This window comes from Saccoglossus kowalevskii, chromosome 13, assembly GCF_978046115.1.
Source record: "Saccoglossus kowalevskii chromosome 13, keSacKowa6.1, whole genome shotgun sequence".
NCBI classification, from domain to species: Eukaryota; Metazoa; Hemichordata; class Enteropneusta; family Harrimaniidae; genus Saccoglossus; species Saccoglossus kowalevskii.
Window position 1 is genome coordinate 2,625,595 of NC_140653.1, and position 18,336 is coordinate 2,643,930.

The following is an 18,336-nucleotide window of genomic DNA, read 5'->3' on the forward strand; positions in this document are numbered from 1 at the left end:
AGGCACACTCATGATGTGAATGTACACTGTTCGGGAACACTCATGATGTGACTGTACACTGTCCGGCACACTCATGATGCGACTGTACACTGTCCGAGCACACTCATAATGTGACTGTACACTGTCCGAGAACACTCATGATGTGACTGTGCACTGTCCGGGCACACTCATGATGTGACTGTACACTGTCCGGGCACACTCATGATGTGACTGTACACTGTCCGGGCACACTCATGATATGACTGTACACTGTCCGGGCACACTCATGATGTGACTGTACACTGTCCGGGCACACTCATGATGTGACTGTACGCTGTCGGGGCACACACATGATGTGACTGTGCACTGTCCGGGAACACTAATGATGTGACTGTGCACTGTTCGGGCACACACATGATGTGACTATACACTGTCCGGGAACACTCATGATGCGACTGTGCACTATCCGGGCACACTCATGATGTGACTGTACACTGTCCGGGCACACTTATGATGTGACTGCACTGTCCGGGCACACTCATGATGTGACTGCACTGTCCGGGCACACTCATGATGTGACTGTACACTGTCCGGGCACATTCATGATGTGACTGTGCACTGTCCGAGCACACTCATGATGTGACTGTACACTGTCCGAGCACACTCATGATGTGACTGTGCACTGTCCGAGCACACTCATGATGTGACTGTGCACTGTTCGAGCACACTCATGATGTGACTGTACACTGTCCGAGCACACTCATGATGTGACTGTACACTGTCCGGGCACACTCATGATGTGAATATACACTGTCTGGGCACACTCATGATGTGACTGTACACTGTCCGGGCACACTCATGATGTGACTGTACACTGTCCGAGCACACTCACGATGTGACTGTACACTGTCCGAGCACACTCATGATGTTACTGTACACTGTCCGAGCACACTCATGATGTGACTGTACACTGTCCGGGCACACTCATGATGTGACTGTACACTGTCCGGGCACACTCATGATGTGACTGTACACTGTCCGGGCACACTCATGATGTGACTGTACACTGTCTGAGCACACTCATGATGTCACTGTACACTGTCTGAGCACACTCATGATGTGAATGTACACTGTCCAGGCACACTCATGATGTGAATGTACACTGTCCAGGCACACTCATGATGTGACTGTACACTGTCCGGGAACACTCATGATGTGACTGTGCACTGTCCGGGCACACTCATGATGTGACTGTACAATGTCCGGGCATACTCATGATGTGACTGTACACTGTCCGGGCACACTCATGATGTGACTGTACACTGTCCGGGCACACTCATGATGCGACGGTGCACTGTCCGGGCACACTCATGATGTGACTGTACACTGTCCGGGCACACTCATGATGTGACTGTACACTGTCTGGGCACACTCATGATGTGAATGTACACTGTCCAGGCACACTCATGATGCGACTGTACACTGTCCGGGAACACTCATGATGTGACTGTGCACTGTCCGGGCACACTCATGATGTGACTGTACACTGTCCGGGCACACTCATGATGTGACTGTACACTGTTCGGGCACACTCATGATGTGACTGTAACACTGTCCGGGCACACTCATGATGTGACTGTGCACTGTCCGGGCACACTCATGATGTGACTATACACTGTCCAGGCACACTCATGATGCGACTGTGCACTGTCCGGGCACACTCATGATGTGACTGTACACTGTCCGGGCACACTCATGATGTGACTGTACACTGTCCGAGCACACTCATGATGTGACTGTACACTGTCCGAGCACACTCATGATGTGACTGTACACTGTCCGAGCACACACATGATGTGATTGTACACTGTCCGGGCACACTCATGATGTGACTGTACACTGTCCGAGCACACTCATGATGTGACTGTACACTGTCCGAGCACACTCATGATGTGACTGTACACTGTCTGAGCATACTCATGATGTGACTGTACACTGTCCGAGCACACACATGATGTGACTGTACACTGTCCGGGCACACTCATGATGTGACTGTACACTGTCTGAGCACACTCATGATGTGAATGTACACTGTCCAGGCACACTCATGATGTGAATGTACACTGTCCAGGCACACTCGTGATGTGACTGTACACTGTCCGGGCACACTCATGATGTGACTGTACACTGTCCGGGCACACTCATGATGTGACTGTACACTGTCTGAGCACACTCATGATGTGACTGTACACTGTCTGAGCACACTCATGATGTGAATGTACACTGTCCAGGCACACTCATGATGTGAATGCACACTGTCCAGGCACACTCATGATGTGACTGTACACTGTCCGGGAACACTCATGATGTGACTGTGCACTGTCCGGGCACACTCATGATGTGACTGTACAATGTCCGGGCATACTCATGATGTGACTGTACACTGTCCGGGCACACTCATGATGTGACTGTACACTGTCCGGGCACACTCATGATGCGACGGTGCACTGTCCGGGCACACTCATGATGTGACTGTACACTGTCCGGGCACACTCATGATGTGACTGTACACTGTCTGGGCACACTCATGATGTGAATGTACACTGTCCGGGAACACTCATGATGCGACTGTACACTGTCCGGGAACACTCATGATGTGACTGTGCACTGTCCGGGCACACTCATGATGTGACTGTACATTGTCCGGGCATACTCATGATGTGACTGTACACTGTCCGGGCACACTCATGATGTGACTGTACACTGTTCGGGCACACTCATGATGTGACTGTAACACTGTCCGGGCACACTCATGATGTGACTGTGCACTGTCCGGGCACACTCATGATGTGACTATACACTGTCCAGGCACACTCATGATGCGACTGTGCACTGTCCGGGCACACTCATGATGCGACTGTACACTGTCCGGGCACACTCATGATGTGACTGTACACTGTCCGGGCACACTCATGATGTGACTGTACACTGTCCGAGCACACTCATGATGTGACTGTACACTGTCCGAGCACACTCATGATGTGACTGTACACTGTCCGAGCACACACATGATGTGATTGTACACTGTCCGGGCACACTCATGATGTGACTGTACACTGTCCGAGCACACTCATGATGTGACTGTACACTGTCCGAGCACACTCATGATGTGACTGTACACTGTCTGAGCATACTCATGATGTGACTGTACACTGTCTGAGCATACTCATGATGTGACTGTACACTGTCCGAGCACACACATGATGTGACTGTACACTGTCCGGGCACACTCATGATGTGACTGTACACTGTCTGAGCACACTCATGATGTGAATGTACACTGTCCAGGCACACTCATGATGTGAATGTACACTGTCCAGGCACACTCGTTATGTGACTGTACACTGTCCGAGCACACTCATGATGTGACTGTACACTGTCCGAGCACACTCATGATGTGACTGTACACTGTCCGGGCACACTCATGATGTGACTGTACACTGTCCGGGCACACTCATGATGTGACTGTACACTGTCCGGGCACACTCATGATGTGACTGTACACTGTCTGAGCACACTCATGATGTGAATGTACACTGTCCAGGCACACTCATGATGTGACTGTACACTGTCCGGGAACACTCATGATGTGACTGTGCACTGTCCGGGCACACTCATGATGTGACTGTACATTGTCCGGGCATAGTCATGATGTGACTACACTGTCCAGGCACACTCATGATGTGACTGTACACTGTCCGGGCACACTCATGATGTGACTGTACACTGTCCGGGCACACTCATGATGTGACTGTACACTGTTCGGGCACACTCATGATGTGACTGTAACACTGTCCGGGCACACTCATGATGTGACTGTGCACTGTCCGGGCACACTCATGATGTGACTATACACTGTCCAGGCACACTCATGATGCGACTGTGCACTGTCCGGGCACACTCATGATGCGACTGTACACTGTCCGGGCACACTCATGATGTGACTGTACACTGTCCGGGCACACTCATGATGTGACTGTACACTGTCCGAGCACACTCATGATGTGACTGTACACTGTCCGAGCACACTCATGATGTGACTGTACACTGTCCGAGCACACTCATGATGTGACTGTACACTGTCCGAGCACACTCATGATGTGACTGTACACTGTCTGAGCACACACATGATGTGATTGTACACTGTCCGGGCACACTCATGATGTGACTGTACACTGTCCGAGCACACTCATGATGTGACTGTACACTGTCCGAGCACACTCATGATGTGACTGTACACTGTCCGAGCATACTCATGATGTGACTGTACACTGTCCGAGCACACACATGATGTGACTGTACACTGTCCGAGCACACACATGATGTGACTGTACACTGTCCGGGCACACTCATGATGTGACTGTACACTGTCTGAGCACACTCATGATGTGAATGTACACTGTCCAGGCACACTCATGATGTGAATGTACACTGTCCAGGCACACTCGTGATGTGACTGTACACTGTCCGGGCACACTCATGATGTGACTGTACACTGTCCGGGCACACTCATGATGTGACTGTACACTGTCTGAGCACACTCATGATGTGACTGTACACTGTCTGAGCACACTCATGATGTGAATGTACACTGTCCAGGCACACTCATGATGTGAATGCACACTGTCCAGGCACACTCATGATGTGACTGTACACTGTCCGGGAACACTCATGATGTGACTGTGCACTGTCCGGGCACACTCATGATGTGACTGTACAATGTCCGGGCATACTCATGATGTGACTGTACACTGTCCGGGCACACTCATGATGTGACTGTACACTGTCCGGGCACACTCATGATGCGACGGTGCACTGTCCGGGCACACTCATGATGTGACTGTACACTGTCCGGGCACACTCATGATGTGACTGTACACTGTCTGGGCACACTCATGATGTGACTGTACACTGTCCGGGAACACTCATGATGCGACTGTACACTGTCCGGGAACACTCATGATGTGACTGTGCACTGTCCGGGCACACTCATGATGTGACTGTACATTGTCCGGGCATACTCATGATGTGACTGTACACTGTCCGGGCACACTCATGATGTGACTGTACACTGTTCGGGCACACTCATGATGTGACTGTAACACTGTCCGGGCACACTCATGATGTGACTGTGCACTGTCCGGGCACACTCATGATGTGACTATACACTGTCCAGGCACACTCATGATGCGACTGTGCACTGTCCGGGCACACTCATGATGCGACTGTACACTGTCCGGGCACACTCATGATGTGACTGTACACTGTCCGGGCACACTCATGATGTGACTGTACACTGTCCGAGCACACTCATGATGTGACTGTACACTGTCCGAGCACACTCATGATGTGACTGTACACTGTCCGAGCACACACATGATGTGATTGTACACTGTCCGGGCACACTCATGATGTGACTGTACACTGTCCGAGCACACTCATGATGTGACTGTACACTGTCCGAGCACACTCATGATGTGACTGTACACTGTCTGAGCATACTCATGATGTGACTGTACACTGTCTGAGCATACTCATGATGTGACTGTACACTGTCCGAGCACACACATGATGTGACTGTACACTGTCCGGGCACACTCATGATGTGACTGTACACTGTCTGAGCACACTCATGATGTGAATGTACACTGTCCAGGCACACTCATGATGTGAATGTACACTGTCCAGGCACACTCGTTATGTGACTGTACACTGTCCGAGCACACTCATGATGTGACTGTACACTGTCCGAGCACACTCATGATGTGACTGTACACTGTCCGGGCACACTCATGATGTGACTGTACACTGTCCGGGCACACTCATGATGTGACTGTACACTGTCCGGGCACACTCATGATGTGACTGTACACTGTCTGAGCACACTCATGATGTGAATGTACACTGTCCGGGCACACTCATGATGTGACTGTACACTGTCCGGGAACACTCATGATGTGACTGTGCACTGTCCGGGCACACTCATGATGTGACTGTACATTGTCCGGGCATAGTCATGATGTGACTACACTGTCCAGGCACACTCATGATGTGACTGTACACTGTCCGGGCACACTCATGATGTGACTGTACACTGTCCGGGCACACTCATGATGTGACTGTACACTGTTCGGGCACACTCATGATGTGACTGTAACACTGTCCGGGCACACTCATGATGTGACTGTGCACTGTCCGGGCACACTCATGATGTGACTATACACTGTCCAGGCACACTCATGATGCGACTGTGCACTGTCCGAGCACACTCATGATGTGACTGTACACTGTCCGAGCACACTCATGATGTGACTGTACACTGTCTGAGCACACACATGATGTGATTGTACACTGTCCGGGCACACTCATGATGTGACTCTACACTGTCCGAGCACACTCATGATGTGACTGTACACTGTCCGAGCACACTCATGATGTGACTGTACACTGTCCGAGCATACTCATGATGTGACTGTACACTGTCCGAGCACACACATGATGTGACTGTACACTGTCCGGGCACACTCATGATGTGACTGTACACTGTCTGAGCACACTCATGATGTGAATGTACACTGTCCAGGCACACTCGTGATGTGAATGTACACTGTCCAGGCACACTCGTGATGTGACTGTACACTGTCCGAGCACACTCATGATGTGACTGTACACTGTCCGGGCACACTCATGATGTGACTGTACACTGTCCGGGCACACTCATGATGTGACTGTACACTGTCCGGGCACACTCATGATGTGACTGTACACTGTCCGGGCACACTCATGATGTGACTGTACACTGTCTGAGCACACTCATGATGTGAATGTACACTGTCCAGGCACACTCATGATGTGAATGTACACTGTCCGGGCACACTCATGATGTGACTGTACACTGTCTGAGCACACTCATGTGAATGTACACTGTCCAGGCACACTCATGATGTGACTGTACACTGTCCGGGAACACTCATGATGTGACTGTGCACTGTCCGGGCACACTCATGATGTGACTGTACATTGTCCGGGCATAGTCATGATGTGACTACACTGTCCGGGCACACTCATGATGTGACTGTACACTGTCCGGGCACACTCATGATGTGACTGTACACTGTCCGGGCACACTCATGATGTGACTGTGCACTGTCCGGGCACACTCATGATGCGACGGTGCACTGTCCGGGCACACTCATGATGTGACTGTACACTGTCCGGGCACACTCATGATGTGACTGTACACTGTCCGGGCACACTCATGATGTGACTGTACACTGTCCGGGCACACTCATGATGCGACTGTGCACTGTTCGGGCACACTCATGATGCGACTGTCCACTGTCAGAGCACACTCGTGGTGTGACTATACACTGTCCGGGCACACTCATGATGTGACTGCGACTGTCCAAGTACACTCATGATGTGTTTGTGGATACTGTTCTATTCAATTTTCAGTAAACATTTATGTTTCTTCATTGTAAAAGTGTTGTGAAAAATCAATAATGACGACACTGCTCACAATATTCTCCTTAATTTGGCACAAGATGAACAAAAATTCTTCTTCAGATAATTTTTCAAGGGCGATGCTTGACTAAGCATCAATTGCCTAAAAAAACATGATTTTCAGAGCTGAGTACCCTGGATGCTACTAGTAAGATGACTGAAGAGCATGAGCAGTAAGATAAATGTATAAATATCCAGTTTATCACTACTTGGAAACCTCATTCAAAATTTAGCCTTGAATCAGCAAGCACTGTGCCAAGGGAGTTATACAAAATTATACATTATATGGAATAGTCCTATTTGGAGTTGAAATGCCATGGGTTTAATTGCACAAACAATTTATCTTTTGTTTCCATTTTTTTTAAATTTTTTGTCTTGGTATCAATGAGTTGACCATTAACTAGTTTGAAAATACCTGTTGTAATGTCTGCCTCCCATTAGATATTGGTTACTCTGACCCTGTATACGAAACCTCTGAATGGTCTGGTGTGTTCTAAATGACAAGGAATAGTCCCCAGGGTTCTGATCACTTGAGCGAATCAAAAAACTACCAATATCTCCATCTGCAATAAATACAATTTAGTGATTTATCATTTCATTTAGATGATTAATAAACACATTGCAGTGTGTGTATTATCACAGACTTAGGCGAGGGTCCTCCGATCCCGCCTATTCAAATAGTTCATACCCACCATAGACTCCGGTCAGTCGAAATGACTATTTTGAACTGTAGGCATTAATCAGCGATTCTGCCAGTGATGGAAAGATAGAATCTAGGTCAGGGGAAGCCCAATGACACCAAGATTCTCTTTCCCTTATGTCACAAACCATGTGACCGAGGCGACATGTCAGTGCCATAGACGGCTGTACAATCACTCTGGTTACTTTTTCTCTGCATCAAGGACTTAGACCAACGCTACGTTAAGAGTGGGGTGGTTGGGGGGCAAAGTATATGGTGGGTATGTACTATGTGAATAGGCGGGTTCGGAGAACCCTCGCCTAAATTCACTACGTTCAATTACCCACCTTAGACTTCGGTCAGTCAAAATGACTATTTTGAACTGTAGGCAGTATCAGACGTCGATAGGTGGCGGGTTTTCAGAGCAAACAGAAAAGTGATGAAAAGTCTTTTCCCAGTATGGGATGAAACACTCTACAATAATCACAGTCCCCGGAGCAAGAACCAAAATGCTGCTACGGTGACTGGGTGCGATGTGCCCGAGAAAGCTAGACCCCAACCCAATTCTGGGGAGTAGTAAGTTTTCGAAGTAAAGACCGAAACAGTTCTGCATGAGAGCATAGGCCGCAAAGCGGTACCTAGGAGCTTCCAGGGGAGTGCTGACGGTAGAGAAATCTGACTGCATAAAATGCCGAGACTGACTTATTGCCTATACACTGGGACCCTAGTGGTTGTTTGGGCTGGGTCAGCAAACCAAGACTGACCCACTACGACGGGACCCAACCTAGAGAGACCCTATTCAATGGATTTTGTGTCTCTTAGGTGGTAGTTGATAAAGACGTTCTGCGTTCTCCAGAAGCCTGCCCTCCATGTGTGCTGGAGGGGGGGGGGCCTGACACTAGCACTAGCGAGTAGGCAATCGCACATACCTCATGCACTTGTACTTGGTGTCTCTCCAAGCACTGTGTCGAGGAAGTTAAAGTATTATAGACCTCTAATACAGTCGCAGTAAACTACCTGGTTATGGAAGTTGGGGAGGCCGGCCTATTCTGCCTGCCTGGGCCATAAGAAAAAGATATGTGCCTGGCACCCCCCCCCCCCCCCCCCCCCCGGTCCCAAATCCTTAGTATGGTTTGGTGGCAACTCCGTGCTCGAACCGGGCAGAGGAGCAATTCTTCCTGACGATCGGGTGAGGATCGTGTCCTGGGATTTGGTTCTTTGTGAGAAACCCGATTCGTGTCTTTAGCACACCTTGAATGTCCGTAACTGCGGTACATCATTCGAAAAGGACAATGCCCCCAGCTCTGGTCGACGCCTACCTGATGCGAGGGCCACTAGGAAGACTATTTTCCACGTCAAAAATTTGAGTGGTGCTGATCGGAGAGGCTCAAAGGGCGATCTGCTTAGAGCGGACAACACAGCCGACAAGTCCCAGTTGGGCGGCTCCCTTGTATGGGGTCTCAGCGTCTGGAAAGCAGTAAATAGACTCCTAATAATAGGATACTCAACTGGTCTTGTTCCCGTACGTTTTGAATGGTGGGCGGACAAGGCCGACCTGTAGCCAACGATCGCTGCGTATGACAAACCCACTTCGTCAAACAGGTGGACGAAGGAGCCTGCTACCTGGCCAATAGAGGGATGGTATGGATCAATTTCCCTTCCGCTACACCAATCAGCTCGCAGTCTAGAAATGTAGGACGCGTTGGTGGAATTCCTGTTCGCCCTGGCCAAGACGTTGGCAGCTCGCTTAGATGAGGCTTTCGTATGTGCGGGTCTACTGAGAGCCTCTATGCGTGTAATTGATACCTGCTGGGCTCGTTGGTAGTGCGCCATCTGGTTGGGATGGCAGGTCCGGTGGTTGGGACGGCAGGTCCGGTAAGTCCGGAAGCACTGCTTGTGTTTCGACTAGCATTTCCGACAGAAGTGGAAATTAGTCCTTACTTGGCCAATTGGGTGCGATCATTGATAATATGCAGGTGTGCACCTGTCAAAGTTTTCTCCGGTGCCCGGTGAACTAGCGGGAACGGAGGAAAGGCTTACACAACTAAGTGGGTCCGCGGGGTTAGCAAAGCTACCCTGGCCCAGGCTCCTGGAGTCAGCAGGAGTGTTACGTACGTCGGGAGCTTGGTGTTCCAGGCACCAAAGGAGGATTTGCTCCGCTAGGACTGACAGCGATGGGGAATGCGTCCCCCCCTCCTTCTTGAAGGAGACCACCTCTGCGTTGCCTGTGCAGAGCAGGACTCTGTGGTCTTGAACTACAGGTAGAAAGCGTGGTAGAGCTAAGTACACTGCTCTCAGTTCGAGCCGGTTGATATGGTTGTCCTGAAACTAATGCGGGCTTGTTCGTCCAATAGATGCGCTCCCTGGGGGGGAGGCATCTGTTACAAGAGTCATACCTGCGGCGAGTGGGTCCAAGGGGGCCCCCCTGTCCGAGGTTGGCCAGTGACGACAACCAGGGCAGGGTTTCTTTCAATTGGTCGATTTACTAACGAGCCCAACTGGTGAAGTAAATCCTGTGTTAGCCTGACGCGTTTGGCTATTAACCCCTTGCCGGGGTTGTTGGTAACCAGTAGTCTGGGTAGAATAGAATAGAATAGATTTATTTCACCAGAAAAAAGTGACAATTGTACAGGGAACTTTATCTGAATAAATATTAAATATATATATTTTTTCTGGTAGTTCAAGAATGCCAAGTTGCAGGAAAAGTGGTGTGGTACTTGCTCGGAAATGAGAGAAAGAAATTAATCTGATAAACTTTTTTTGTAATTTAAAAATTGGATCAATATATGTGCTAAAAGTGTGTCCCCATATTTCAATACAATAAGCAATGTGTGGGAGAATCAACGAGTTGTAAAGTAATATCATAACGGATTTTGGTAAATAATGCCTCAAGTGTGAGATTATCCCAATTGTTTTATTTTTTTTGGGTCTCCAACAAAGTGTTGAGTCAAGTGTGACACCTAAATAAACAGCTGACGACACCATTCTAAATGACAAATCATCAATTGACAATACGCCCTCAATACTTGTTTTTCTTTGAGCTGTCTGAAAAATCATGAAATTTGTTTTGTCAATGTTTATAGTTGATTTCTTTGATTTACACCAGGTAGCAACTTTATTTAATTCAATATTGAGTGTGTGAAGGTTTACAGAACGGTCTTTTACGGAATAAAATAGACTGATGTCATCAGCAAATAGTCTGAATGAAAAAAGGGGGGATGATCTAGAAATGTCATTAATATAAACTAAAAAAAGAAGAGGGTACGGATTGAGATGTACCGACATCTGGTGAAGCAGCAGCACTACCTGTTTCATCACTCTGGTGAGCACGTAGGACGCTGTGCCTAACCCCAACGGGGGTTTTGGGTGGTGGGGGTTCGGTGGGATGGTGGGTTCAAATACTTGGCCCACCTGGGCAATTCGAAGGAGATGGCAACTCGCTGGATGCATCAGTATGTGCATGTAGGCCCCGCTTAAGCCTTGTGGGGCTAGCCAGTCGATATGGTGGATGGAGAGAAGAACCCTGAATGGTGTCACCATGTGGAACCGATCGAGGAGCACGTACTGATTCAGTCTGCCTAAGTCCAGAACTGGACGCCCGCCACTTGTAGATTTGGTACTACGAACAAGTTTGGGTAGAAGCCTGGACTCAGTTCCGGCTGATGTACCATGTGTATGCCGCCTTTTCCCAGCAAACTGCTACTTCCTGTCTGATTGCTTCCGCCTTGTGGGAGTCCCCTGACAGTGCCCAACAGGGGAGACACTGACGGGGGAAATGGAGATTTCAGCGATATCCCATAACAGGATGTCACCACCTGGAAAGGTCCAGGGATCGGTCACCCGCTGTCTCCAAACTGGACTACACCGTCGCAATCACGACAGGGATATGTGGCCATGGGTTCGGCAGTTGCAGGTGGGGGTGGGGGGGGGGGGGTGGGGGGGTTTGTTCTCTTCTCCCATGAGGTGAGTTCCCCAAGGCCTGAGGTAGTCACTAAGAGGTGAGCATCAAACACGCTTTCCCTGCTGCCGGGACGTCTGCCCAGGATTCCATGTGTGTGTGGATTCCAAATTCTATATTTTTCATTATTTTATTTTAACAAAAGTAGTCATCAATGAAATCTGTAAGTACTTAGGAGGGAGGGGATGATACTTGACAAGTCTCATATTTGAATGAGGGGAATGTTAAAGGCATAACATCTATGCAGTCGATCACTATTGTCTAGCGTTGTTGTTGTGGGAGAGGTTTTGATAAGACTAAAATCCACTATTCATGTCATGACATGACAGAGTTCCTGTTAGGGACGACGTCAAAAGATCGATGTCGGATAAAAAGCTTAATTGTTTTAGTTTTTTCCACCCCCCCCCCCCACTGAAACTTAATTTATAAATATTGATCATGGCGTCAGACTACATTCACCATTAAATACAAATCGATAATCGGACAGTAGTATGGCATAGCACTTAGTTGTAATAATGAAGGGGAATATACGCATGCGCAAACTACTTTTCTGGGTTCTGCGCATGCTCTAGGTTAATGCCCTGAAATTGACCTCATTTGACGCACATATTTACACTCGGCCAAACCATTTTCTCGTCTTGGATGTTTTTTTTTCCATTTTCTGTTATTTTTGTCTATGATTGGATAGAAAAAAACGAACTACAAATACAAATTGACTTCATTAAAAAATAAAATCATTTTTGTAGGATGGAAACTTTCTGAGGTCAAAACCCCCTCACCCCCAAACTAAAGCAAATAAGTTTTTTATCCGACATAGATCTTTTGACGTCGTCCCTTAGTTAAATAGTAAACCAAACTGAAATGCGAACATGAAACAAATTATATTAATGTATAATGTAGTTGTAAAGTTTGGTTGCAAATGTGTCTATAAAGTTTGAACATAAATGGTCAACAGATGTCTAAGATACGGCTCTGGAACAACATTTGCTCACATGCGAAGCTGTTAATTTGGGGAAGCAGTTGATTTGGAATGATGTCAACTTAGGCAGGCAATCAACATATTGGGAAAGCAGATGACAGGGCAATAGAATGACTTGGCAAACGGTTGACTTGGCAAGCAATTGATAACCAGGTAACTTGATAAGAGGTAACCTAAGCATTAATATGTACTCGATAAATAGCATTAAATTGATCACCAATATAATATTGATAATCCTAGACAGTATTGCTGCCCATACACATGTAGTACTCACCTATCATAAGCCGCTCAGCTGCTTCTTGTTTAGTTATGCCACTATGAAACCAACTGAAAACAAAAAAGAATAACATTGATGTTTTTATTTTGAAACCCTATATTTAGGCAGAATACAGTACAGTTCTCGCGGAAGCTTTGGCTTCACTTCAGCTTCACCTTCGCTTCAGCATCGCATCATTATGGCATTGTTATGGCTTCAGCATCGCTTCAATGTCGCGACATTAAAAAGTTAGGCGATTATCGCTTCGCTTCATTGTGGCCTCATTATGGCGACAATGTGGCATCAGCATCGCTTCATCAAACAAAGAAGTACTGTACTCATTTCCCCCAAACCTTTTGACCAGTCAATTTCCGTTTTATTTATTTATTTATTCTGCTTTTCATAGATCACGGTTACTAGTTTAGTAACCGTGCATAGATGTTGAACAACCGTCAAAAGTGCAAATACTTTTTGTTTTAACTATCTATAATTATATGCACGCAATCTGACCCTTTGACCTAGATTTGGCTGGGATTGAATATTTTATTTTAGACAATATTCCGACGCGACGCACTGCTACAAAATGTATTCAACAGAAGTACAACACGGTTGTCTGGGTTTCTTTTCCTGATTGTGTTGAGTTTACGATTTGTATAATTATTGTTGTTTCCCCCCAAGCAGAAGACAAGCCGAAGGACCATGAAGCTAAATAGAATTCCCATGCATGGACGTGGACTGAGTGACAGAAAATATTTCTAAGGCTAAAATAAAAATGACCTACTATTACACCTCTTTGTGTATTTGTCAATTTGTATATATTTGGTATGATCGTATGATCGTAAATACCTAGAAAAATCTCGTCTTTCGTTAATAATTTCATTTGTTTGAAATGTCTACCGACCGTAATTTGTTTCTCCAAACGGTTCCGACGTCCGTCATTCAACACAATCAGCATTTATTTATCGCAATTCATGGGGATCATGTCCCGTAATTTGCGGGCTGTACAACCAAATAATTAAACAAGTACTATTTATTGTATTTTTGTTTTACCTCGCGAAACTACAACAGAGCGTAGAGTTGTCGCGGTTAAATAGTCGCCTTGAAATCGATGGAACTTCAACTACTAGTATCCATTTCTCACCTTGAAATAAAAAAAAAATCGAAGAGCATCGGGGGATATATTATTAAACAGTCTTACGAATCGCTAGCTTTATTTTATTCGAATTCATAAAATTCACGAGTATCGACATTTGTTGGCAACTTCCGCGTTAAAATGGTTGAAAATGTGGGTGTGGTTTTTTCGCAAAGTCCTGTTGATAATACGGACAAATATGGTTCTGTGACCCAGGTCGTGCTCCGATCAGGTGACTTTCAGCCAATCAATGATGTTGTAACAAAACATATTTAACGCAAATTGAAGGGTCGTCGTACCATCCAATCTCCATCGTCGATTCACAAAGTTTTGTTTGTGCTGTGACAGGCTTCGCAATTATTCACTGAAAAACATCGGTATATTTTGACAAACGGATGTGATTTTACCTCAGTTAAAAAAAAAGAAAAGAAAAGAAAACAGGGCTGAGATACTAATCAGTTTTGCAAGTTGGGAAATAAGGTAAACCAGACTGGGGTCGATAATTTTCAGTATCGAAGGACTTCCGTGTGAATCATGATTTTCAAATTGTTCATCGGCTGGTCACCAAATATTTACGGCCACACTAAATGGACACGTTTTTTTTCTGAAGCCCAATAAATTATTTCTGCATGTCAAGCGCTATTCGATTTTTTACAGGGCATGTGGCTCGTTTTCATTCGAAAATATGTTTGTAAGAATACTTTTAAAGTACATATAGATCGAGCTCAGATCACTGATCGTGACTTAATTTTGAGAATTGGTTGTCAAATTTTACCAGACCGACGCCACTACATCCAATCATATGTTAGAAATGTACGCACTTGTTTTAGAACTTTGTATCAAGATGACTGGCGACGACGCCGACGCTCCAGGCGGCATACGCGTGTATTGCATGTTTTAGTAGTCCGGGCATGGGGTCGGACTCGGCTAAAACTAAACGAAACACAGAAAAAATACCACCGAAATAAGGAATCTGAATCTGCTCTTCTAGCAGAAAATAAAATGAGCGAAAAAAGGTAAATTTTATAACAAGAACAGTTTCACTTCGTATACAGCAAATTGTGTTGTATCAGAACGAGATTGCATCGTGTGATTTGAATTTATCACGATTTTCCTTCTAGTCAATATGGAACTCGTCACCTTGCCGATTGTAATGTACTTCGCAAAGTTTTTGGTGCCCAATACTCGCAACACTAAAATAATTAAACAAGATATCTTTTTAAAATGTCATTTTACTCTTGATCATATTATTTTATTCGCCTTGAATTTCAAATCGATTACATATCGAAGTTCTGTACATGTTTTTGTCTACTGCCCTTCTGCGTGCAAATAATGAGGTCATACTCATGTCACAATAAGTTGAAGCTGATGCCATGTTGATGCCATGAGACTGCGAAGCTGAGGCCACGATGATGCCACAAAATAGCAAGGCGAACATAGCTTCAATTTTCAATGACGCGAAGCTGATGCCACAATGATGCGATGCTGAGGCGACAATGAAGCCATGCGTAGGCGACAATGATGCCACAAAAGCCAAAGCTTCCGCGAGAACTGCACTGTACTCTTAAGCTTCTATGTTTGTCAGCACGTTCCTCCCATTACCAGAATCTGCTTCGCAATGAGCATGCCTCTGCTCAACAATCAACATGTCCCCGCCACCCATACAAGGCTACCCTTCACAATCAGTATGTCCCTGCCCCTACTACCAGGCTACCCTTCACAATCAGTATGTCCCCGCCACCCATACCAGGCTACCCTTCACAATCACCATGTCCCTGCCCCTACTACCAGGCTACCCCTCCACAATCAGATCAGTAAGTCCCTGCCCCTACAACCAGGCGACCCTCCACAATCAGTATGTCCCTGCCCATACTACCAGGCTACCCCCACAATCAGTATGTCCCTGCCTCTACTACCAGGCTACCATCCACAATCAGTATGTCCCTGCCACCCATACCAGGTTACCCTCCACAATCAGAATGTCCCTGCCACCCATATCAGGCTACACTCCACAATCAGCATGTCCCTGCCACCCATACTAGGCTACCCTCAACAATCAGCATGTCCCTGCCACCCATACCAGGCTACCCTCCACAATCAGCATGTCCCTGCCACCCATACCAGGCTACCCTTCACAATCAGCATGTCCCTGCCCCTACTACCAGGCTACCCCCCCACAATCAGATCAGTATGTCCCTGCCCCTACTACCAGGCTACCCCCCACAATCAGCATGTCCCTGCCACCCATGCCAGGTTACCCTCCACAATCAGCATGTCACTGCCCCTACTACCAGGCTACCCTTCACAATCAGCATGTCCCTGCCCCTACTACCAGGCTACCCCCCCCACAATCAGATCAGTAAGTCCCTGCCCCTACAACCAGGTGACCCTCCACAATCAGTATGTCCCTGCCCATACTACCAGGCTACCCCCACAATCAGTATGTCCCTGCCTCTACTACCAGGCTACCATCCACAATCAGTATGTCCCTGCCACCCATACCAGGTTACCCTCCACAATCAGAATGTCCCTGCCACCCATATCAGGCTACACTCCACAATCAGCATGTCCCTGCCACCCATACTAGGCTACCCTCAACAATCAGCATGTCCCTGCCACCCATACCAGGCTACCCTTCACAATCAGCATGTCCCTGCCCCTACTACCAGGCTACCCCCCCCCACAATCAGATCAGTATGTCCCTGCCCCTACTACCAGGCTACCCCCCACAATCAGCATGTCCCTGCCACCCATGCCAGGTTACCCTCCACAATCAGCATGTCGCTGCCCCTACTACCAGGCTACCCTTCACAATCAGCATGTCCCTGCCCCTACTACCAGGCTACCCCCCCCCCCACAATCAGATCAGTAAGTCCCTGCCCCTACAACCAGGCGACCCTCCACAATCAGTATGTCCCTGCCCATACTACCAGGCTACCCCCACAATCAGTATGTCCCTGCCTCTACTACCAGGCTACCATCCACAATCAGTATGTCCCTGCCACCCATACCAGGTTACCCTCCACAATCAGAATGTCCCTGCCACCCATATCAGGCTACACTCCACAATCAGCATGTCCCTGCCACCCATACTAGGCTACCCTCAACAATCAGCATGTCCCTGCCACCCATACCAGGCTACCCTCCACAATCAGCATGTCCCTGCCACCCATACCAGGCTACCCTTCACAATCAGCATGTCCCTGCCCCTACTACCAGGCTACCCCCCCCCCACAATCAGATCAGTATGTCCCTGCCCCTACTACCAGGCTACCCCCCACAATCAGCATGTCCCTGCCACCCATGCCAGGTTACCCTCCACAATCAGCATGTCGCTGCCCCTACTACCAGGCTACCCTTCACAATCAGCATGTCCCTGCCCCTACTACCAGGCTACCCCCCCACAATCAGATCAGTAAGTCCCTGCCCCTACAACCAGGCGACCCTCCACAATCAGTATGTCCCTGCCCATACTACCAGGCTACCCCCACAATCAGTATGTCCCTGCCTCTACTACCAGGCTACCATCCACAATCAGTATGTCTCTGCCACCCATACCAGGTTACCCTCCACAATCAGAATGTCCCTGCCACCATATCAGGCTACACTCCACAATCAGCATGTCCCTGCCACCCATACTAGGCTACCCTCAACAATCAGCATGTCCCTGCCACCCATACCAGGCTACCCTCCACAATCAGCATGTCCCTGCCACCCATACCAGGTTACCCCCCACAATCAGCATGTCCCTGCCCCTATTACCAGGCTACCCTCCACAATCAACATGTCC

The 18,336-nt window shown here is 47.7% G+C and overlaps 1 protein-coding gene across 1 annotated transcript in view; it reads right to left on the reverse strand.

The window, feature by feature from the left end:
* LOC102810097 (ras GTPase-activating protein 1-like) overlaps positions 1 to 18,336 on the reverse strand; it is an 89,296-nt gene that overhangs the window by 42,391 nt on the left and 28,569 nt on the right. Inside the window, exons 7-8 of the mRNA XM_085506861.1 lie at positions 13,433 to 13,485; positions 7,958 to 8,105 (exon numbers count right to left, since the gene is read on the reverse strand). Coding sequence (XP_085362987.1) covers positions 7,958 to 8,105; positions 13,433 to 13,485 — 201 coding nt within the window. The remainder of the gene's footprint in view (positions 1 to 7,957; positions 8,106 to 13,432; positions 13,486 to 18,336) is intronic.